The following is a 20855-nucleotide window of genomic DNA, read 5'->3' on the forward strand; positions in this document are numbered from 1 at the left end:
GTGAAGAGAATGAGGTAGCTGACAGGATGTTGGTCATGTTGACAGTACTGCCTGCTGGGGTAGCTACTCTTTCCTCACAGCTAGAACAATCAAACACTCACCCCCCCCCCCACACCCCAAAACAAGGGCGTTTTGAGCATAAAGTGTGCCTGGTACAAATTAATGACGTCTTGGCGAAATGCTGCCCATTGTCGGTCGGGCTGAGAGCTTGTCTAGCTCCACACGCTAAAAGATAAGTGGTGTTAAAGATTTTTTAACAGTGACTTGTAAAAGTATTACATGTACGGAGGTTTTTTATGCCTAGGAAGTGACTTGCCCTCTCAAATTGAGGAAAGTTTTCTCCCTGACGGGGTTCTGAAGCTTTTCCTCTGATTACAATGTTATACTATGGGCTCCTTTTACAAAGGTGCGCTAGCGTTTTTAGCGCATGCTGCCTGAAAAACTACCGCCTGCTCAAGAGAAGGTGGTAGCGGCTAGCACGCGCTATTCCACGCGTTAAGGCCCTAACGCACCTTTGTAAAGGGAGCCCTATGTTATTTAGCTCTGCTCTTGTATATGTTTACAGCCGTTTGGGGGGAGTTTGAGTACCTACTCTGTTCCCCACTGCATGTCCACTGTCCCTCTTCCTGCAGCATTCCCTTCTCCACAAGCTTATCCCTTCACTAAGCAATCTATTGGACTGGAGAAATCTCAAAGATATGGCCCAGTGCAAGGGAATTAGGCACTCTCAGTGAACCCTCAGCCTTTCCTTTCTCCCCCCTCCCCCAAGATTTTGCTAATTATAACTACAAAAAAAAAAAAAAATCTGCACCCTCAACACCAACCTGATTGAGTTTGTGCAGCTTAAGAACCTATTGTGTTACCTTGACTGTAGCTACTTTTTGACATCCTTCCCCCATCACAGAAGTGCTGCTCTGGGTGATTACCTAGTCTACCTATTGGTTATGCTAGCCTACGATTAATAGGCATCCAGATTTCCCCGGACATGTCCTCAAAAGGAGGACATGTCCAGGGTCCAGAAGGCTTGTCAAAACCAGTACTTTGTCCGGCTTTTGAAAAGCCTCCTCAAATCACTTCAGGTAGGGAGATCATTGCATGGCACCCGCGCATGCATGAATTTCCTCTCTGCCCGACAAAAGCAGGCAGCATGGGGCAGGACTAGGATGGGACTGGGGTGGAATTAGGGCATTACAGGGTGAGGATGGGTGGAAATGGGCGGGCCTGGGGGCGGAGCTAGGGGGGGTGTCCACATTTTCCAATTGGAAAATCTGGCAACCCTATGCCAGCCCTGCTCACAGATAATATTTTTACCGAGAGATCAGCAAACAAAATAGGGCAATATCCTCTAAAGTTAAGGGATAATAGATTTGACCACTTCCAAAGGAAGAGGCTTTATTTTTTTCACGGGGTCTTATTAAAATAAAGGTTCTTGTTTGTTCTGTGTCAGTGGAAAGCAATCTTTTTTCTTTTTTTTTTTAAGAAACCCCAAACAATGGTTAAATTATTGAACATTTTGCCAGCAGTGGTTATGACTAGAAAGCTGAAACTCTGATTCATTATGGCTTTTTCCCATAAACCTAGGATGGGAAAGAAGCCTTAGTGAACCAGGCCTAAATCAAGTCATATGTAAACTGGACAAGGTTTAATAGGAAAAAGATATTAGTGGGTATAATGACATGGTTGCACACTAGGAACAAGTTCTGAAATGATCACTACCTTTGGTTTGGAAAAGAAGATTTTTCATAGCTACAGAATTGAATGCAGATGCACAGTATTTTTCTACCTTCCCTGAATTACTATATAAAAGGAGCTCTTAGGCAATTGGAAAAAAAATGAACTCAAGTGACCTCTGATCTTCTTTCAACCTAACCGAATATGCAAATAAGAAATCTGAACCAATTCTCACAAGGTGGCAGATTTGCTCCAAGTACAAATCTATTTAGATTCAAATATCAGCGCTTATAATGTGATCTCTACATAGTTGTTTATGTCACCATTAAGAAGATTCAGAGGGTGATTGCCAAAGCCACTGCACAGGGTAAATGGTCTGTCTGAAGGATGCCCTCAATACAATTAATTGTATAACCCGTGTTCCACAATGTATGTGATTTTATTAGCCCTGTTTGAAAAGGTATTCAGGGGGGGGGGTTGGGCATTGGCGATATTGTAAACCATTACTGAAGCTCATGTATTGTATCACCTTTACTAAAGCTCAAGTTTTGTAACAACTTTACCGAAGCTAACATATTCTAACACCTTTACCGTGTATTGTAACAGCTTTACTGAAGCTCATATATTGTAACACCTTTACTGAAGCTCATGCAGACTGCTCTGAATTGACTCCCCAGTCATTAGTAGCGGTATAGAAGCTTCCAGTAAACATAAACTTCCAATAAACATAAACATATTGGAAAATAAAACATGGTGATTTTATTTTCACATCAGTGCACTCTATTTCCCCTGAAAAGTCTACCCAGGGTATTTTATGCCCATGCTAAGTTTCAAAATGACAGCATGCACATACTTTCACTTTGAAACCTGGCGCATGTACTAAGTGGCAAAAAGCCCTGTTTGAAAATTTCCCCCAAATGATGACCCACTAGTATTCACAAGATTTTCTCCTAAAAGTATCAAAATCTGCATGGTGTCTTTCAATGACATCTAAACAATGGCAAAACTAAATACTGTCATAACAGAATGCTGAGTTTCTTCAAATATCACAGCTGTAGCAGCATCCAGTTATGGACTGTTCAGTGAGAAAAGACAGGCTCACAAGCATTGTTTATGAAGTATGTAGACTCTGTAACTGGAGGATGGAGGGGAGCTTGCAGTGTACTGATTTCCCATCATCATCTTCTTATCCATGATCTTCGTATCAACAAAACACAACAGTTTAAGCAGCCAATTTACTATAGCACATTAACATAGAAACATGATGGCAGATAAAGACCAAATGGCCCATCCAGTCTGCCCATCCATAGCATCCACTATCTCCTCCTCGCCCTAAGAGATCCCATGTGCCTGCCCATGCTTTCTTGAATTCAGACAAAATCTTTGTCGCCACCAGATCTACTGGGAGACTATTCCACACATCTACCACCCTTTTTGTAAAAAAAAGTATTTCCTTAGATTGCTCCTGAACCTATCATTTCTTAATCTCATTCTATACCATCTCACTCTGGAGTTTCCTTTCATTTGAAAGAGACTCACCTCAGGTGTATTTATGCCATGTAGGTATTTAAATGTCTCTATCATATCTCCCCTTTCCCGCCTTTTCTCCAACGTATACCGTAGACCATCAACCATTTTAGTTGTCTTCCTCTGGATTGACTCCTTCCTGTTTATATCTTTTTGAAAGTGCAATCTCCAGAATTGTACACAATATTCTAAATGCGGTCTCACCAGAGTCTTATACAGGGGCATCAATGCCTCCTTTTTCCTACTGGTCATTCCTCTTCCTATGTACCTTAGCATCCTTCTAGATTTCACCTTATTATACTCAAGTCCCGCTCCTCTTTTGTGCACAAAAGTTCTTTACCCCCTAAACTGTACATTTCCCTTGAGTTTCAGCAGCCCAAATGCATGGCCTTACACATCTTAGCATTAAATCTTAGCTGTCAAATTCCAGACTATTCCTCAAGCTTTGCTAGGTCCTTCCTCATGTTTCCCACACTATCAGGGGTGTCAGCAATATCACTTACAAAAATGTTAAAAAGAACAGGCTCAAGACACACCACTAGACAAACCTCAAGACACACCACTAGTAACATCCCTTTCCTTACAGCGATCTCCATTGACCACTACCCTCTGTCGCCTTCCACTCAACCAGCTCCTGACCTAGTCTGTCACTTTGGGGCTCATACCAAGGGCACTCGGTTCATTTATTAGATGTCTGTGTGGAAAACTGTCAAAGGCTTTGCTAAAATCTAAATGCACCACATCTAGCGTACTCCCTCTATCCAATTCTTTGGTCACCCAGTCAAAGAAATTGATCAGATTTGTCTGACAAGACCTGTCTCTAGTGAATCCATGTTGCCTCAGATCCTGAAATCCACTGGAAACTGCACTATTGTCTGTTTTAAAAGCATTTCCATTAATTTACTTACCACAGAAGTCAGACTTACTGGCCTGTAGTTCCCTACTTCCATTTTGGTGTAGAACATCCTCCCTTCTCCAATCCTCTGGCTCCAAACCACTCCTGGCTCTAGAGAAGCATTGAAAAGGTCAGCCAGCGGAACTGCCCAAACTTCCCTCAGTACCCTTAGATGTGCATCATCCAGACCCATCATTTTATCCACCATTAATTTAGCAAGCGTCTCATAAACACAATCATCTGAAAATCGATCAGGGTCTGCCATGCTACACCTCCAGTCCTATTTGCTTTTATTTTCTGTGGTCCCACTCCTGGCACTTCAGCTGTGAACACAGAAAAGAAATATTTGTTAAGCAATTCAGACGTATCTTTATCAGCTTCTATATATTCCTACCCTTCAACTTTGTGTCTCACTATGCCACTTTTGTACTTCCTCCTATCACTAATATATCTAAATAAAAATGTCTTGACTGCCTTTTTTTCTTCCATTTTAACTTCGATATAATTTTGAATCTTCCCCTTTCCCAGTGCCTATTGTATCTATTTTGTCTGTATCTTTGTCTAGTCTTTATGTTGCCCTATTTTACTTTTATTTTTTATAATTACTCTTTTTTAAACTCTAATTTTAACAATTGTAAACTGTCCAGATATTTGTTTGATGGTCGGTATATCAAACTGTAAATAAACTTTGCTTTCCAGACTAGTTGACCAGCCTCTCTTAACTTTTTCTGATATTTTAACATGCATTATCTATTACAAGCAGTTAATATATGTTAGTATTAGCACACAATATACTCTAATGAGGCAGTGAGATGTAAAAGTAAACAAAAGGGAAGATTAGGTACTTACCTAAATAATCTTCTTTCTGGAAGAAGGACATACGAGTCCTGACAAAAGGTAATATCCTACTCGCAAGTTGCAAAAGGATGAAATTTATATTCTTCAGCTCTGCCTCCATCTTCAGTGTTGTAGTGCCCCCTTTAGCTTGTACCAAAGCAATTGAACAGCACTAAAACAGAGAAATAAAAGGAGGGAGAACAGGTAGACTCCCCTCTAAAACATATTTGTTCTGCTCTGTAGTAAATAATGAATAAGGTTAAACAACATTGTAAACAACTTAAGTTGAATGAACACTAACCACCCATCAAAAATGCAACCAGCAATGAACTTATGGAGCTTGTAGAATCTCACTTACTGCTTTCTTCTCTTTCCTTTCCTTTGTTGTTGGGTTGGGTTTTGGGGGGGGGGGGGTTTGGGTTTTTTGCATATATCTGACTGACAGGAAAAATTATCTAGCTCTGCACATTTGTTTGTCTGAACAGTAGACAGACAAATTCCAGACTGACAGGGTGGGGGGGTCAGGACTCATATATCCTTCTTTCAGAAAGAAGATTGCCAAGTTGAGTATCTAATCTTCCTTTCTGGTGCAAAGAACATATGAGTCCTGACAATAGGTGACTAGGTGACATACCAAAGCAGTCTTCTGAGTCTACGGCAGGACAGATGAACTTGCCCCTAACACTGCTGACCCAAAAGCAGAATCCTCTCTCGCTGCCATATCCACCCTATAAAACTTTGTAAATGTATGGAGGGTGGACCATGTAGCTGCTCTACAAATGTCTTCAAGAGGAATTGTCCTGGTCTCCACCCACAAAGATGCCACAGTTCAAGTAGAATGTAGGGTTGAAAGGGTGAGGGAAGGAGAAATGCTGGACTGTCATGGAGAAAGGAATAAGAGGGATAAATGATTAATCTGGTGGGGGAGGAGGACAGAGAGAGAGAGAGACTGAGTTTGCATGGAGGAAAAGGGGAGAGTGAAAGAGAGAGAGAGAGTCTAGATATGAAGGGAAGGAGAGGCAGAGGGAGAGATATTATACCTGGCAGAGGTAGGAATAAGAGGGAGAGATGATGGACAAGGTGGGAGAAAAATAAGAAGAGGAGAGAGAAAGAGAAAGAGATGCTGGAACTGGTGTGGGGGGGGGAAGGAATGGGAGGGAAGGAGAGAGAGATAGAAAAATGCTAGACCTTGGGAGATATAGTGTGTAGAAAGGGGAAGATAACAGGGGAAAAAGAGATGTTGAACCTAGTGGAAGAGAAGGGTAGGGAGAGAGAAATGCTTAACTTGGTGGGGGTATAGAGTGGGGAAAAGAAGAGAAAGGGAGAAAATGAGATGCTGGATGTGACTGGGATGAAGAGGAAGAGACACTGGAACTAGATAAGTGAGAAGGGAAGAGATGGAGAGAGATGTAGGACTTGGTTGTGGGAGGAAGAAGAGGGAAAGATATTGGACCTGTTAAGATAAAGAAAGAAGGAGAGGGAAAAATACTGGACCTGGTGAGGGAAAAGGATAGGGAAAGGGTAGAGAAAGAGAAAAAGAGATGCTGGACAGGTGAGAAGAAGGGGAAGAAGAAAGGGATGTTGAGTCTGATGGTGGAAGGAAGGAGCGGGAGAGAGATGTTGGACTTGGAGTATGTCTAAGATGAAGAAACATAGCACCCAGAGAAAAGTAGTACACCCCAAAGAATTATGCCTAATTTTGAAATTTTTGGTACATAATTCCCTGGAAAACAGTAAAAAAAAAAAAAAAAAAATGTCCCTGAGAACTACAACTAAAAGATATATGTATTCTTAGTACAGTATTGCAGATTTATGTAGTTCTGGCTTCCTTTTTTTTATTACATAAAATGAGTACAGGACTTTTTAGGGCAGAATGATCTGCAGGGCTTTTCAACGTGGGAAACTCGCTGTGCATTTCAGTTGATAGATAAAATAAAAATAGCATACTGAACCGCTAGCCTCAGCCTTCTCCTATTATTCAGAAGAGGGACATGTTGCATATTAACACAACACACATAATTCTGCTCCTCTTTGATACATAATCTGCACTGCTTCCAGCCCATTACTTTCAGCACAACCAGCCCCAGATAACGTACAGAATAGTGCAGGGACCGAATTAGGAGCCTTCTCTGTAACAGTGCATAGCACTTCATACTTGGGCCATTGGGCTGATCCTTTATGTGTTTTTAACACTGCATAAAAGAGTACTAAGAACTGCACAGTGTTAAGCCCTGCAGCCACTATGGTCGTTTACTATAGCTGTTCAAACAGAAAATCGCTTTGCCTGCAGCAAACCACCAAGTGAGACAGTCAAGACTAAAACCAGAAGCTCAAAAACATGTCTTCAATACCACTGCCCACAACATCCAAAATAATAGCTATTTTGTTTTAGAAACTGTAATAGGTATCATATGTAACCTTCAATTATTGGTTAGAACAGGCATGTTCTAGTCAGCCTACGCAAAAGACAGTAATAGTAGAGCCTGATGTGTACTGAGCATGCTCTGGCTGGAGAGAAGCAAAACTCTGCTGTACCTTGTAAGAACTAGGAGCACTGTGTTTAGTCAGAGTACTTATGATCTGTGACAGTGCACACACATAGTGAGTGTGAATGTGTGTGTGTCTCTTGTCTCTATAAAGGGGAACTAAAAAAATGATCACTATGACCCTTGTGGAAAACATGAATAAGGATCTGCCAAAGTTAGAATGGTCTAACGTCTGGCAACTAAAATTCAATGTGAAGAAGTGCAGAGTGATGCATTTGGGGGGTAGAAATCCAAGGGAACCGTATGAACTGGGAGGTGATAGGCTGATAAGCACTGACGGAGAGAGGAACCTTGGGATGATTGTGTCTGAGGATCTAAAGGCATCTAAACAGTGTGATAAGGCGGTGGCTGTATAGAAAGAGGAATAGCCAGCAGAAGATGGGAGGTGTTGATGCCCCTGTACAGGTCGTTGGTGAGACCCCCACTTGGAGTATTGTGTTCAGTTTTGGAGGCCGTATCTGGTGAAGGATATAAAGACTTGAAACGGTCCAGAGGAAGGCAACAAAAATAGTAAGGGGTTTGAACCAAAAGAAGTATGAGAAGAGACTGGAAGACCTTAATACGTATACAACCTAAATCTCGTACCTTGGAAGAGAGAAGGGACAGGGGAGATATGATACAGACATTTAAATACTTGAAAGGTATTAATATAGAACCAAATCTTTTCCAGAGAAAAGAAAATGGTAAAACTAGAGGGTATAATTTGAGGTTGCGGGGAGGAAGGCTCAGGAGCAATGCTAGGAAATTCTTTTTCATGGAGAGGGTGGTAGATGCCTGGAATGCCCTCCGGAGGGAAGTGGTGGAGAGGAAAACGGTGATGGAATTCAAAAAAGCATGGGGAGAGGGGGGAAGTGGGGGATGGTCTTCCTGTTGGGGGATTGCTAGGTGGGTGATAGGGGCCCTGGAAGCGCGGGGGGGATGTCACTGGGTGGCAAAATAAAATTGCAGAGGCAAGCAAAAGTCACAGTGGTTTCAACCAATTCGAAGGCTAGGCATAAGCAAGTTAGAACAAAATTGGAAAAGTCTGCCAAAATCACCAAATTCTTGACACTTTGTTGTGTCTGCCCGAAAACATTTAATGAAAGTGAACTATAAAGCGACCAATGACCAGCACACGACACAACTAATATGGTAAATGTATTCAGGTAAAGCCCGGGCGAATGGATATCGCCCGGTAGATAACAAATTTCTAAGGGGCATTGGGGCGGGGGCAGGAATGGGTAATTCTTAGAGGCAGGAGACCAGGAATGACACCAGGCCTGCGGTGTATTATCGCGGGACACGGGCGGCGGCCCCCTGGGGTATCCACAAACTATTGGCACAAAAACAACAAGTGCTCCCAATACACCCGCAGGCAAGATTCCCGCAGTCAGGGAAAAAAGACATGCAAAGGATCAGCAGCGGTGGCAAGCCCTCGGCAGATGACCTGCCAGCACAAGCTCTCTCCTAGCAACAGGGCGAGCTGCTGGAGAGGTGGAGCCAAGTGGGGCTGGCGATCTATCTCTGACCCCTCCGCGATCTACAGGTAGATCACGATCTACCTGTTGGACATGCCTGATATACAGAATAATGCACTGCCTGATTCTATAAATGGTGCCCAACCACATCTAAATTTTAGGTGTCGGTCCACATGGTTGTCAATCAACTTCTAGGTGTCCTTTATAAAATTACCTCTATTAGCGCCTAGGGATCATTAGGTTTTGCTGGGTATCATTGAGGCAGGCCCCAGTATATTAGATAAGGTTTTATCTGACCTAATTTATCAGGGCCTATCTTACACACCTAAGTTTATCACACCTATTCTCTGCCCCTAACCACACATACTTTTCAGCTAGGTGTCGTTAGGTGCTGTGCTGGTATTCACACGTACTTCAATTATCAATTAAAATTAAAATTTTAAATTACACTTCTCCCTCCATATCCGCGTTTTCCGTATCTGCGGATTTGCTTATTCGTGATTTTTTTGGCCGCTGACTCCACCCCCCCAAATTACATCATCATTAAAGTACTTTTTCCTTTTACTGTACCGTACTGAACCGATAAAAAAGTTTATTGCTTACCATTAACTCTTAAAATCGCTGCTTATAAACTTTCTCCCACAAATTTGCTACTTCCATGCTTCCCAGTGTGCACTGAGAAAAATGCTGGGAATCGTGGTGAGCGGGAACCTCTGGAGGCTTACTGCCCTCCTGCCACTCCTCCTGCTCTTGCTCGGGCAGAGCCAAGCTCAGAAAGGTGCGTCCCCCTCCCCCTCTTCCACCACAGTGTAGTTACTGGCATTATTTGCATGTCGGAGCGTTAGAGTTTCCCAGGGAATCACTTGTTGTGCGTCTTTCTCAAGCTACTGTGCGATCGGGAAATCTGAAACGGAGTGCCCGCTTCGGATACCGGCAAAAGCTTTTCCTCTGTCCCGGGTCGGACAGGTTCCTGCTAGAAGGAGCTTTTCCTTGCTCTTCTGCTTTCTTCGTCGGGGTCGAGGACTGACTGGTGATCGGAGCTCAGTTTGAGAAAAACTGTAGCAGTAATAGTGGCTTGTTTAAAAAAACTGCAAATGACATTAGAAAAGTTATTCGCAGTTTCAATACAAAAAACGAGAGCTTTTTCTAAAAACCGCAAATAACGTTTAAAAAGTTATTCGCGGTTCTCCCATATTTGCGCCTATGTTGTGCCCGCATCCCCTGCGAATACGGAGGGAGAAGTGGTTTGTAATGGCATGGTCAATTACCTCGCCATTTCACCAATTAGAAAAAAATTAAGCACAGATTTAGGGAAAGGGAATGGGGACTTTTATACCGCCTTTTTGTGGTCTTGGCATTCAAAGCTGTGGATTGAGTGACTTGTCCAGGGTCACAAGGAGCAACACTGGGATTCGAACTTACAATCTTGGGGTGCAGAGGCAGCAGCTCTACCAGTGAGCCACACCTTCCACTAGGCATCCATGATTAGGGCACCTAGTGACACCCAACATAGATACCATTTACAAAATCAGGCCCATAATGTACAGTATATTCTGTAAGTTATGCACAGAATATTCCCACCCATACTCCTCCACCCATGTGCTTACCTACCTATCAAATATGTGCTATGTAAGATATACAAACACTTGCAGAAAACAAACTTGTATAGAATATGACTAACTTCTTCCACAAGAACTCATACGCGCAAGGCACTACTTAAACATTTTTTCATGTCCTTGGTGGTGGTGGTGTATTCATCATTGGTCTTTAAGTCCATATACATAATTGATAATAATTCTTAATGTCAGGCTGAAAAAATAAACAACTGTGTGTGATAGAATATAAAAGAAGAGCACTTAACTTCGGAACCGACTAGCGCAATGCTAACATGCTGTGTCCCAACATTTACTCACCCTATGTGTGCCAGGGTTTTCTTGGCCTAAATGCCTGAGTCAAAAACATAAGCCTAACTCAACACGCCCACTATCCACCCCCTAACCATGCCCACTTTTAACTACGCACTTTGGACTAGGCATATACTTTTTAATCAAATCGCGCTTTACGAGTTGTGCCCCTAACTTTCAATTAAGTCCAATTAATGTCAATTATGAGTTAATTACCAATTATTGGCATTTATTAAGTCTATTAATCAATTAAATGAGGCATGTCAATGTAAGCACCTAACTTTAGCCTTTATAGAATGGCTCCTAAGTGCATATTAACTTGATTTGAAGGCATCAGCCTATGAATTAACGTGCAGTAAATTGACCAGTGCATGTTAAAAAGTTTTAATGGGATTATAATTTTATTTTTTATTAAAACCAATGTGTGAAATGAACCAACAAAAATACAAATATGCGGAGAAGAAACTAATTGAACCCAAAAAGTTTGTCTCTTGCACATCCCTAATTTTAGTCCTGTTTAACCAGTTTCAGGAAACAGCTGGTGAAGTAAAAGCAGGTAAAACTTCCAAGGTATACTTACTGCCTACAGCAATTTAAATCCAAAGGTACCCATTATACTAGGGGTGTGTATGAAGAAAAAATTCTCAGTTCTTTTTCAGATTTCTGGCCATTTTCCTGGATTAGGTTTTTTTCTTTTTAATATGTAGTCAAAAAAAAAAAAATTTTAACACATGCAAATCATCTTTACTCATGTTAATTCATAGGTTAACATGTTTTAAATTAATTTTGTTTGCTATAAAATAAGACACACGAATCAAATTTACTCTAACAAAAACACATCCTTAATGCATACTATTACTGTGAAACTCAGAAGAAAGCCACAGGTAGAAAAGTACCTGTAGACTTTTTGAAAATTACCCCTGATAGATGGAAGAGGGGAAAATCAGGCTTGGCTCAGCCTTGCCCCCCAGGAGGCAACATTCAATGTCATTTGTCCAATATGGGGGAAGAACGTTTGGAGGCGCATTACCTGCTATATTCGATGCCCTAGACACATCTTGGGACTGCGTGGAGCGGTTGCGGTTCTGTTGCTTACGCTTATTCGCTGCTGACCGCGTGGTGCGCAGATGGACCTCACTCACTTTGAAGAAGGCCACCATGAAAGGCTGTTTGTTATAAGGACCATCTCTGCCTATTAAACCTGCCCTTTGGGGGTTTACATTGAGACCTTGTTGTAAGAGCAAAGAAAAAAAAAAGATCATCATTATTTTTTTTATCTTTATTCATTTTAAAACTTTCAATAAGTGTGATACAATATACAATCAATTTCATTTAACATCACTTAAAGCTCTTCTACAATTCCTTCAAAACCATTACTCTCCCACCCTTACCATCAGTTCCTCATTCAAAGACCTTAAGTATCCCACCCTCCCCCTGGATGTGTATAATCAGCATTGGAAAAGGGAAAAGAAAAATATTATCAATCCTTACAGTATTATTCTAATGGCCCCCCAAACCATCCTAAATTTCTTTAAATGCCCCTGCTGTATGGCCAAAATACGTTCCATTTTGTAAATGTGACATAAAGAATTCCACCAAAAGGTATCATTTAAACGATCACAATTTTAATAACAGCATTATTAAAGGTATGATGGGAGGTAGGGCTTGATTACATCTGTTCTACTAGCAAGGGGCTTCCAGGTTTTGCTGAAACTTGCCACTTAACTTGATAGAAAAACTACAGTAGGTACAAGCATTGTACAATACACATTCTATACACTGTGGGACATAGTCTGTAATTGGGCGTCTAAAGATAGGTACCTATTTCATGTCAATCATACTTAAGCGCCCATTACAGAATCATGCCTATTAGGTACCTACAATATAGGCCAGGGGTTTAAAAGCCTGCATTATAGGCACCTAAGTACTTTAGAGAATTGTGCCTAAGTCCTTCTCTGCCCCTAAACATGCCTACTTTGGAGTTAGGCACCATAAGATAGACGCTTATCTTATGTAGAACCATGCCTAAGAAGATAGGTGCCTGTCAACCAATTAATTTTTTTTTTTTTTTTAATTATGAGCTTCAAAGTTTGATCATATTACACCTATTTTGCGTGATCTTCATGGGTTGCCTATTACTTTTTGAATTGAGCTCAAAAGTCTTTGTTTGATTTTTTTTTTTTTTAAATACTTTATTGATTTTCCAAACTTCAATAGTGCAATACATAAAATGTAACATATAATAAAATAAAAGCACATTCAACTTACACTTATCCATAACCAACTTACACTTATTCATTTACTCCCACTCACCCACCCACTCAATGATTATTCAATAAAACACAAAAACATAAATTATCGCAAAAACCCTAATCCAGTTAATGATATCTTCCTATCCACCCACCCACCCCAAGTGTAAATACCCAGAGAACAAAATTAAGACAGAAATAATCCCCTCCTTCCCTGGATGTGCATGACAGCAAACAAAAACTGACTCCTGATCAAAGACCTATTACAGTGAAGAAATGTAAGATGTCAATGGACCCCAAACCAATCCAAATGAATTACTGAGCCCCAAATTATCGGCATTCATTCTTTCACATCTATAGTTGGATTTTTTTTGGGATTTTGAACACTAGAACCCCAATAGGTTTGAGTGCTCTTCTCCATGTCAATCGTGGCGCTCTGAAAATAAAATGTGTTTACAGGTACCGTCACTGAAACACGGGAAGCTGCCCTGTTTTTTGTCATTCTTTGATGATTGTACAGGGTGTTATATGGTGGAACGCACCCCCCGTTGAAATAAAAAGTGCGTTCAGCCTGCCCAAATTTAGGAAGCTGATTAAGTTATTCAAGAGATGCTTCCCCTAAAAGATTTTTTTTTTTTAGATAAAGTAATCAATGTAATTCTTGCTTTGGGTTAATTGTAAATTTAGTTTTTATGGATTATGTACGTTTTAGTTTGTTGATTTGTATGTTTGTTGGGTGTTAGCGAGTAAGAAATTTTTTAAATAAATAAATTAAAGATCATAGTTGAAGCCAATATACTAATTAACCCCTCCCCCTCCTTTTACTAAACCACGTTGGTGGTTATTAGTGCAGGGAGCGGCACTGAATGCTCCGTGCTGCCCCTGATGGTCATAGAGTTCCTATGGGCATCAGGAGCAGCGTGGAGCATTCAGTGTGGCTCCCTGTGCTAATAACCGCTATTGCGGTTTAGTAAAAAAGGAGTGGGGGAAGTTAGGTGCCTATTAGGGGAGTGTGTGGCGCAGTGGTTAAAGCTACAGCCTCAGCACCCTGAGGTTGTGGGTTCAAACCCACGTTGTTCCTTGTGACCCTGGGCAAGTCACTTAATCCCCCCATTGCCCCAGGTACATTAGGTAGATTGTGAGCCCGCCGGGACAGGCAGGGAAAAATGCTTGAGTACCTGAATAAATTCATGTAAACCGTTCTGAGTTCCCCTGGGAGAACAGTATAGAAAAAAGTGAATAAATAAATAAAATAAAAAAATATTTAGCATCTATTTTTAGGCACCTTTTACAGAATTTCCCTCTGTACATATAGTGTAATTCTAGAAGGGTCCCTGCTGTGTGTCACCTATCGTATAAAAGAAAGTAGCAGGGCTATGGAGTTGGTACACCAAACCCTCAACTCAGACTCCTCGATTTTTCTACTGTCCCATGACACCAAATGATAATAGCCTTTATAGACTGTCCATGCAGCCAGCAACAAAGACTGCTGAAGCATAAGTTCCAGAGCACAAAAGTCACAACAAGCAGGAAACCTCAGTACTCCTCTAAACAAAGGAGAAACCACAAAACAAAACACCGGCAATCTCACCAGCAGAGTGGAGTTGATGAGCTGGAGAATCAAAGGTTTATTAATAATCATAAAATAAAATAAAATAAAAAAAACATGAAACAATAAAAACAATTATAGCAAATAGTGGCAAATGGTCCCAGGTTTATAGCAGTCTGTATAAAGATAAAATGATCACCACAGCCTATGTTCCCTCTTAGTGCAGCATGTGAGCAATCGCTCAGACAATCTAGAAGCATCGCTCACAGATTTTACATGGCCTGGACAGTGTTCCCGCTGGGGTGCGCTGACGCACAAAATATTACCTCGCAGCGCACAAGTTTCTCGTCACAGCGCACACAGTGTAGAGCACAGTTCTTCAACCGCCGGTCCGCAAACAAAATCTTGCCGGTCCGCGAAGGATTCGGTCCCCGCCGCAACGAAAGGCCGGCGTCAGCTGACTTGCAACTTCCTGTTGCAGTCGCTGTGCCGGGACTCCTGCCTTCCACCGCGTTTGCCTCCTGCCTTGTCTCCGCACCTCCAGACCAGCAGCGGCAGCTGTGTATGCTTTTAACTTCGGCACAGAGCTGCCCCTAATCAATAGTTTAGCGCGGTTTCATAAGGCAGCCTCGGGGCCTTTGCTAGGCCGGCCCACATCGCATCATCGAAGCGGGCCGGCTATCAAAGGCCCCGAGGCTGCCTCATGAAACCGCGCTAAACTATTGATTAGGGGCAGCTCTGTGCCGAAGTTAAAAGCATACAGAGCTGCCGCTGCTGGTCTGAACTCTTGGGCCGCTGAAGGAGGGCAAAAAGCAGCTGTCCTGGAGGTTTCCCTTCCTCTCGCCTTTACAGGTTCCTTTTTTCCACCTTTTTTTTTTTCCTTCAAACGGCAACGGGCCCCAGCATCGACATCAATCAAGTAAGTTCCACTGTCAATCAAGCGGTTCTGCTCGGCCAAAGCTTCCCCTGTGACATGAGCCACCCTCAGGGGAAAGAAAGTGACCCACAAAGGTGAGGGGAAGGGGGGGCAGATGATGGAAGTTGGGGGGGGGGAGAGAGAGAGAGAGAAGGGGCAGATGATGGAATGGAGGAGATGAGAGAGAGAGAGAAGGGGACAGATGATGGAAGTGAGAAGAAGGGAGAGAGAGCAGAAGGCAGATGGATGTCAGTTGAGAAGGGAGAGCAGATGCTGAATGGAAGTGGGGAAAGAACACATACTGGATGGAAGGAGGAGATAAATAAAGGGGGAAGAAAATAGTAAGATAATGGAGGGGTGAGGGAAAGGGGTGACAAGCTGTGTGTAGACACAGTGAAAAGAGGGAAACGGGACTAAATAGTAAGAAAGAATTTAATTTAGATGGAGGCAGAAAATAGAGAAGGAAGAACAGAGAAGAAAAGGGAAGAGAGAGCAGAGAATGATCAGATCTGAGTGGAGGAAATGAGAAGAGAGATATGCTAAAAACCACAGGGGGGAGGGAAGGATAGAGATGCCAGACCATGAGGGGAACAGAAGGAAGATGATGGATGCTAGACCAAATTGGGGGGTGGGGGGGGGGCAGGAGGAGAGATGGCAGGGAAAGACAGACAGTGAATGGAAGGGGCAGATGCTGGACTGAAGAGACAGAGAAGGTTATCATGCTGCTGTACCGGGCCATGGTACGCCCTCACCTGGAGTACTGCGTCCAGCACTGGTACTTTAAGAAGGACACGGTACTACTCGAAAGGATCCAGAGAAGAGCAACTAAAATGGTTAAGGGGCTGGAGGAGTTGCCGTACAGCGAAAGATTAGAGAAACTGGGCCTCTTCTCCCTTGAGCAGAGGAGATTGAGAGGGGACATGATAGAAACATTCAAGGTACTGAAGGGAATAGACTTAGTAGCTAAGGCAGGGAGAACGAGAGGGCACTCTCTAAAGTTGAAAGGGGATAGATTCCATACAAACGTAAGGAAGTTCTGTGGTAGAAAGCAACATATTTATTTGGCTCATAACTTGCTGGCGCCCGATATTTTTAGCTCACAGTGAAAAAAGTTTGCTCACAACACCCGCCCGCTTAGATTGGCCACTCATAAAAATACTTGCAAATCTGGAAAATTATTGGGTTTCAGAATTTGTTGCTCACACAAAAATATTTTTTTTAAAACTTTTTGCTCACTTGAGAAAAAATGTAACCAATCCTTAGAGGGAGCACTGAATACAACTCTTCTGGTACACATGCTCCCAATTTGTCTGCTCATAGAATAATTTTCCTGAAAAGAGATCACTCGAAAGAAAACACAGAGCCAATTATTCCCTTCTGAGCTGCTTTTGAATTTTGACAATACAGGCATATATAGTGGCCTTTCCAGAGCACACACCAGGAGGACGCCTAGGAGAACCCCCAAAGGTCACGACTTACACCATATTGGAATGCATCGGACACAGCGAACAGGGGCCTAGATGCGGTACGATTTATGGCCGATTCCAAAAGAGTGACTGATGCTCCAATAAGTTTGCATGCAAATGATTTGAGTGGAGGTTCGTCATAATTCCCGTCCAATCCCACCAATAAATTGCTGTGAGAGCGACTCTCACACATGGGCAAAACCGGAAAGGGAAGCTCAAACAGATGAGAGGCAGGGAAAGTCCCAAAACAGCCTCAGCTGTTCGGGACAGGAAACATTTTTTAAAATTTTTCTTGGACATAGGTGATATCCATCCCTATTTTTTTTTAAAACGTAGTGCCGGCCACCCCTCCCAACCACAGCCATTGCACACACCATCACCCCCCCCTCCCCCAATGATGATGGCCGCCTCTGGAACAGCGGCACACCCAGAGAGACAGGACATATGCCCACTCCCTCCTGCCTCAGCAACCCAGTTATGCATCCGGGCCACCTGGACCCCTCCCCCACAACACTCCTCCCAATTCTCCCCCAGCACACCCCCATCCTATACCTTACTATGTCACTGCACATAGTTTTTCACCATCAAGCAATTCATATTTGGTGCCCTGCCTATCAAACTCAGGATTATGCCACTTATTTATCTTTTACTGCGGATGGGCAGACTGGATGGGCCATTTGGCCTTTATCTGCCATCATGTTTCTGTGTTTCTATTACAGAAAGGGTGGTAGATGTGTGGAACAGTCTCCTGGTAGAGGTATTGGAGACAGAGACTATGTCTGATTTCAAGAAAGCCTGGAATAGGCACGTGGGATCTCTTAGAGAGAGGAAGAGATAATGGGTACTGCGGATGGGCAGACTGGATGGGCCATTTGGCCTTTATCTGCCATCATGTTTCTATGTTTCTTTTCAAAGAAATTTGAAGACCCATCTACTCTAGAAACCATATTTTTAATCAATGTTATTTTCTGCCTATTGAATATGGACTATGTTTACCTAATCACCTTCTTGAAGAAATCTGAAGATTTATCTGTTTTGGAAATCATACCTCTAATCAAGGTTATTCTTTTTTATCCACTTTGAACCTTAGTTTTGGGAGTTGGTGGACTATAAGCATTATCTCATATCATATCATATCCTGGCTGTTCAACAGATATTATCAATAATTTAGGGGTCATTTTACTGAACCGCAGAACAGCTTCCTAGCACAAGCCAGCGAGGTAAATGCTCCGACGCTCATTCAATTCCTATGAGCATCGGAGCATTTACCTCACTGGCTTGCACATGAAGAAGCTCTTCCATGGTTTAGTAAAACCCAGCATTAATTAATGTTAGTTTACTTTTAAGATATCTAATTTGTTTTTAAAGCCACCAAAGGATTATTGTGGACTTATTTTTAAGTGGATTTCTGCATATGTATTATTGTAAACTGTTTTGAGCCTTTGGCTAAAATGACATTATTATTATTATATACCAGGTTACATAGCTGTTTTTTCTCCATTTTATTAGAGACACGCTCATCTAAAGTGCACCAAACCCATACTTCAAAGTCTTTCTAAGACTCCAAAATATTGTTTGTCTACAATAACAGGGGCAACGTAGAACATGCATTAATACTTTGTTAGCCTTACAGCATTTTAGCATATTGCTCTCAAAATTAATTACAATAAAACCCCTCTCCCCAACAACAACAAGAAAATCAGAGAATGATCCTTTTCCAAGGTTAATGAATATTTGCACACATACGCTTTCAGGACATATACTGTAAGATGAAGATCACTTCCCGAGACACAAATTAAACATCCTTTACCTCTATCAAAGTATGAGTATCATCTCCAGCCAACTATTCTGTTACTTTTCCTTTTTATGTTCAGTTTGCTAACACATGGTTCTCTCTTGACATCAGCAAACTTAAAAACTGTGACACCCCCCCCCCCCCAAATAGTGGTATTTAAATAACAGTGGCTGAACCTTTTAATTTTTGTTTTGAGGGTGTAAAGAAATGGGGTAACATTTTGCTTGATTGTCTATCACATACCATCTTTGGTCTCCACACTCAGCTGAAGTCCTAAATTGTGTTGAGGGTTGATCACCCAAAGGTTACTGGTTGCAGTGATGTCAAACTCCAGCCAGCCTTCTTCTGAGGCCCAGACCTCCTGTGTATCCAGTAAAAACAGATCAGAATCTCTGGAAAGGAGAACAGGACACTACATGATAGAACTGCTAATCCATCAAAGAGCTTTCTATTTGCTTTAAATTATACACAAAAACTAAGGTATAATGCTTTAGCTATGCAAAAGATGTACATTTCTAAACAAGAAATACTGTTCACTTGTAAATGCCACATTTTGTTTCCTTTTTCTTTTTAACAAGAGACTTAATTCTTATAGTCACTCCAATCCCAGCAGCAGCAGCAGGAGAAGCGTTTAAGAGCATATCATCTCTGGCTGCCATAAACCAAATCTCGCAGCAAGAGCTACATAATCTTGCTGCTCACCCGGCTTGATGAAAAAGAACTTCCAAGCGCACCTGGATAAGTTGCCTACACATGTTACATAGGGTTACCAGACGTCGGATTTTCCCAGACATGTCCGGGGGTCCGAAGGGCTTTTCAAAACCTGGCACTTTGCCCAGCTTCTATCCTTCCCTCCCTCCCATCCCTTGTGCAGCAGAAGCCTTGAGCACACGCCCCTGCTGCGCAGCCGAACCCCCCCTGACCCTCCATCCTTCCCTCCCATCCGAACCCCGCTGACCGCAAGCTCTACATACCTCCCTCCAGAGCAGTATCGGGCCAGCAGCACTCTAAACAGGCTGCTTCGCGGTCTTCTCTCATCAAAATCCTGAGTGGAGTAGAACGGGTACAAGTGGATCGATTTTTCGCTTCATCAGAAATTACAACGACTAAGGGACACTCGATGGAAATACTTTTAAAACCAATAGGAGGAAATTTTTTTTCACTCAGAGAATAGTTAAGCTCTGGAACATGTTGCCAGAGGATGTGGTAAGAGTGGATATCATAGCTGGTTTTAAGAAAGGTTTGGACAAGTTCCTGGAGGAAAAGTCCACAGTCTGTTATTAAGAAAGACATGGGAGAAGCCACTTGTGACAAACCTACTGCATTCCCGAGGTTTGTCACAGGGAAATGTAGGAAAGTATACAAACCCCGGTGCAGATGGACCATTGCTCTGACTCTGGAAGGCTATTCTTATATTCTTCACCTCAGTGTTTGATAAATTAATGGATCCACTGCTAAACAAAGGATAGTGCAATTTATGGAATCCGATGGATTACAAAATTCAAGACAGCATGCTTTTACAAGAGGTAGTAGGTCTTGCTAGGTAAACCTGATCAATTTCTGTTACTAAGTGGTCAGAGGACTGGATCAAAACAGAGCACTAGATTTCATCAATTTTGGCACAATTATGCACAGATAATTTATAAAGAAACCGAGAGCCCTTGGCATCTGCCTTAAAGTGACTGAGTTACAAATTGGTTAAGGCGATAAATGGTTAATGGAGTTTGCCCTGTTGATTAAAGCATCCACCATGGTGTCTTACAGGAATTCATCTTTGGTCTGGTTCTCTTCAACATTTTTGTAAGTAATATTACGATGCAGAAGGGTCAGCCGAGTCACTTTGCTATACATTATCCTCTGACCCAGGGGTAGCTGCCCAGTGGTATAAACGTTTGAAGATTAATGTATGTAAACTGCCAAGGGGTTTGCAAGGAACATGGAAATTTGATTTGAACACCAATTTAGATGAATCACAATGGAAATTAGTAAGGAAATCAGTTACCACGTCATTACATTCTGCGTGTATGAGGCAGTCCTCCTTTT

At 42.1% G+C, this 20855-nt stretch overlaps 1 protein-coding gene across 1 annotated transcript in view; it reads right to left on the reverse strand.

Annotated features, from left to right (window-relative positions):
- BMP6 (bone morphogenetic protein 6) overlaps positions 1-20855 on the reverse strand; it is a 261123-nt gene that overhangs the window by 35898 nt on the left and 204370 nt on the right. Inside the window, exons 3-4 of the mRNA XM_033934719.1 lie at positions 19056-19204; positions 11868-12065 (exon numbers count right to left, since the gene is read on the reverse strand). Of these exons, the coding sequence (XP_033790610.1) occupies positions 11868-12065; positions 19056-19204 (347 nt within the window). The remainder of the gene's footprint in view (positions 1-11867; positions 12066-19055; positions 19205-20855) is intronic.

Source organism: Geotrypetes seraphini, chromosome 2 (assembly GCF_902459505.1).
Source record: "Geotrypetes seraphini chromosome 2, aGeoSer1.1, whole genome shotgun sequence".
Classification (NCBI taxonomy): Eukaryota; Metazoa; Chordata; class Amphibia; order Gymnophiona; family Dermophiidae; genus Geotrypetes; species Geotrypetes seraphini.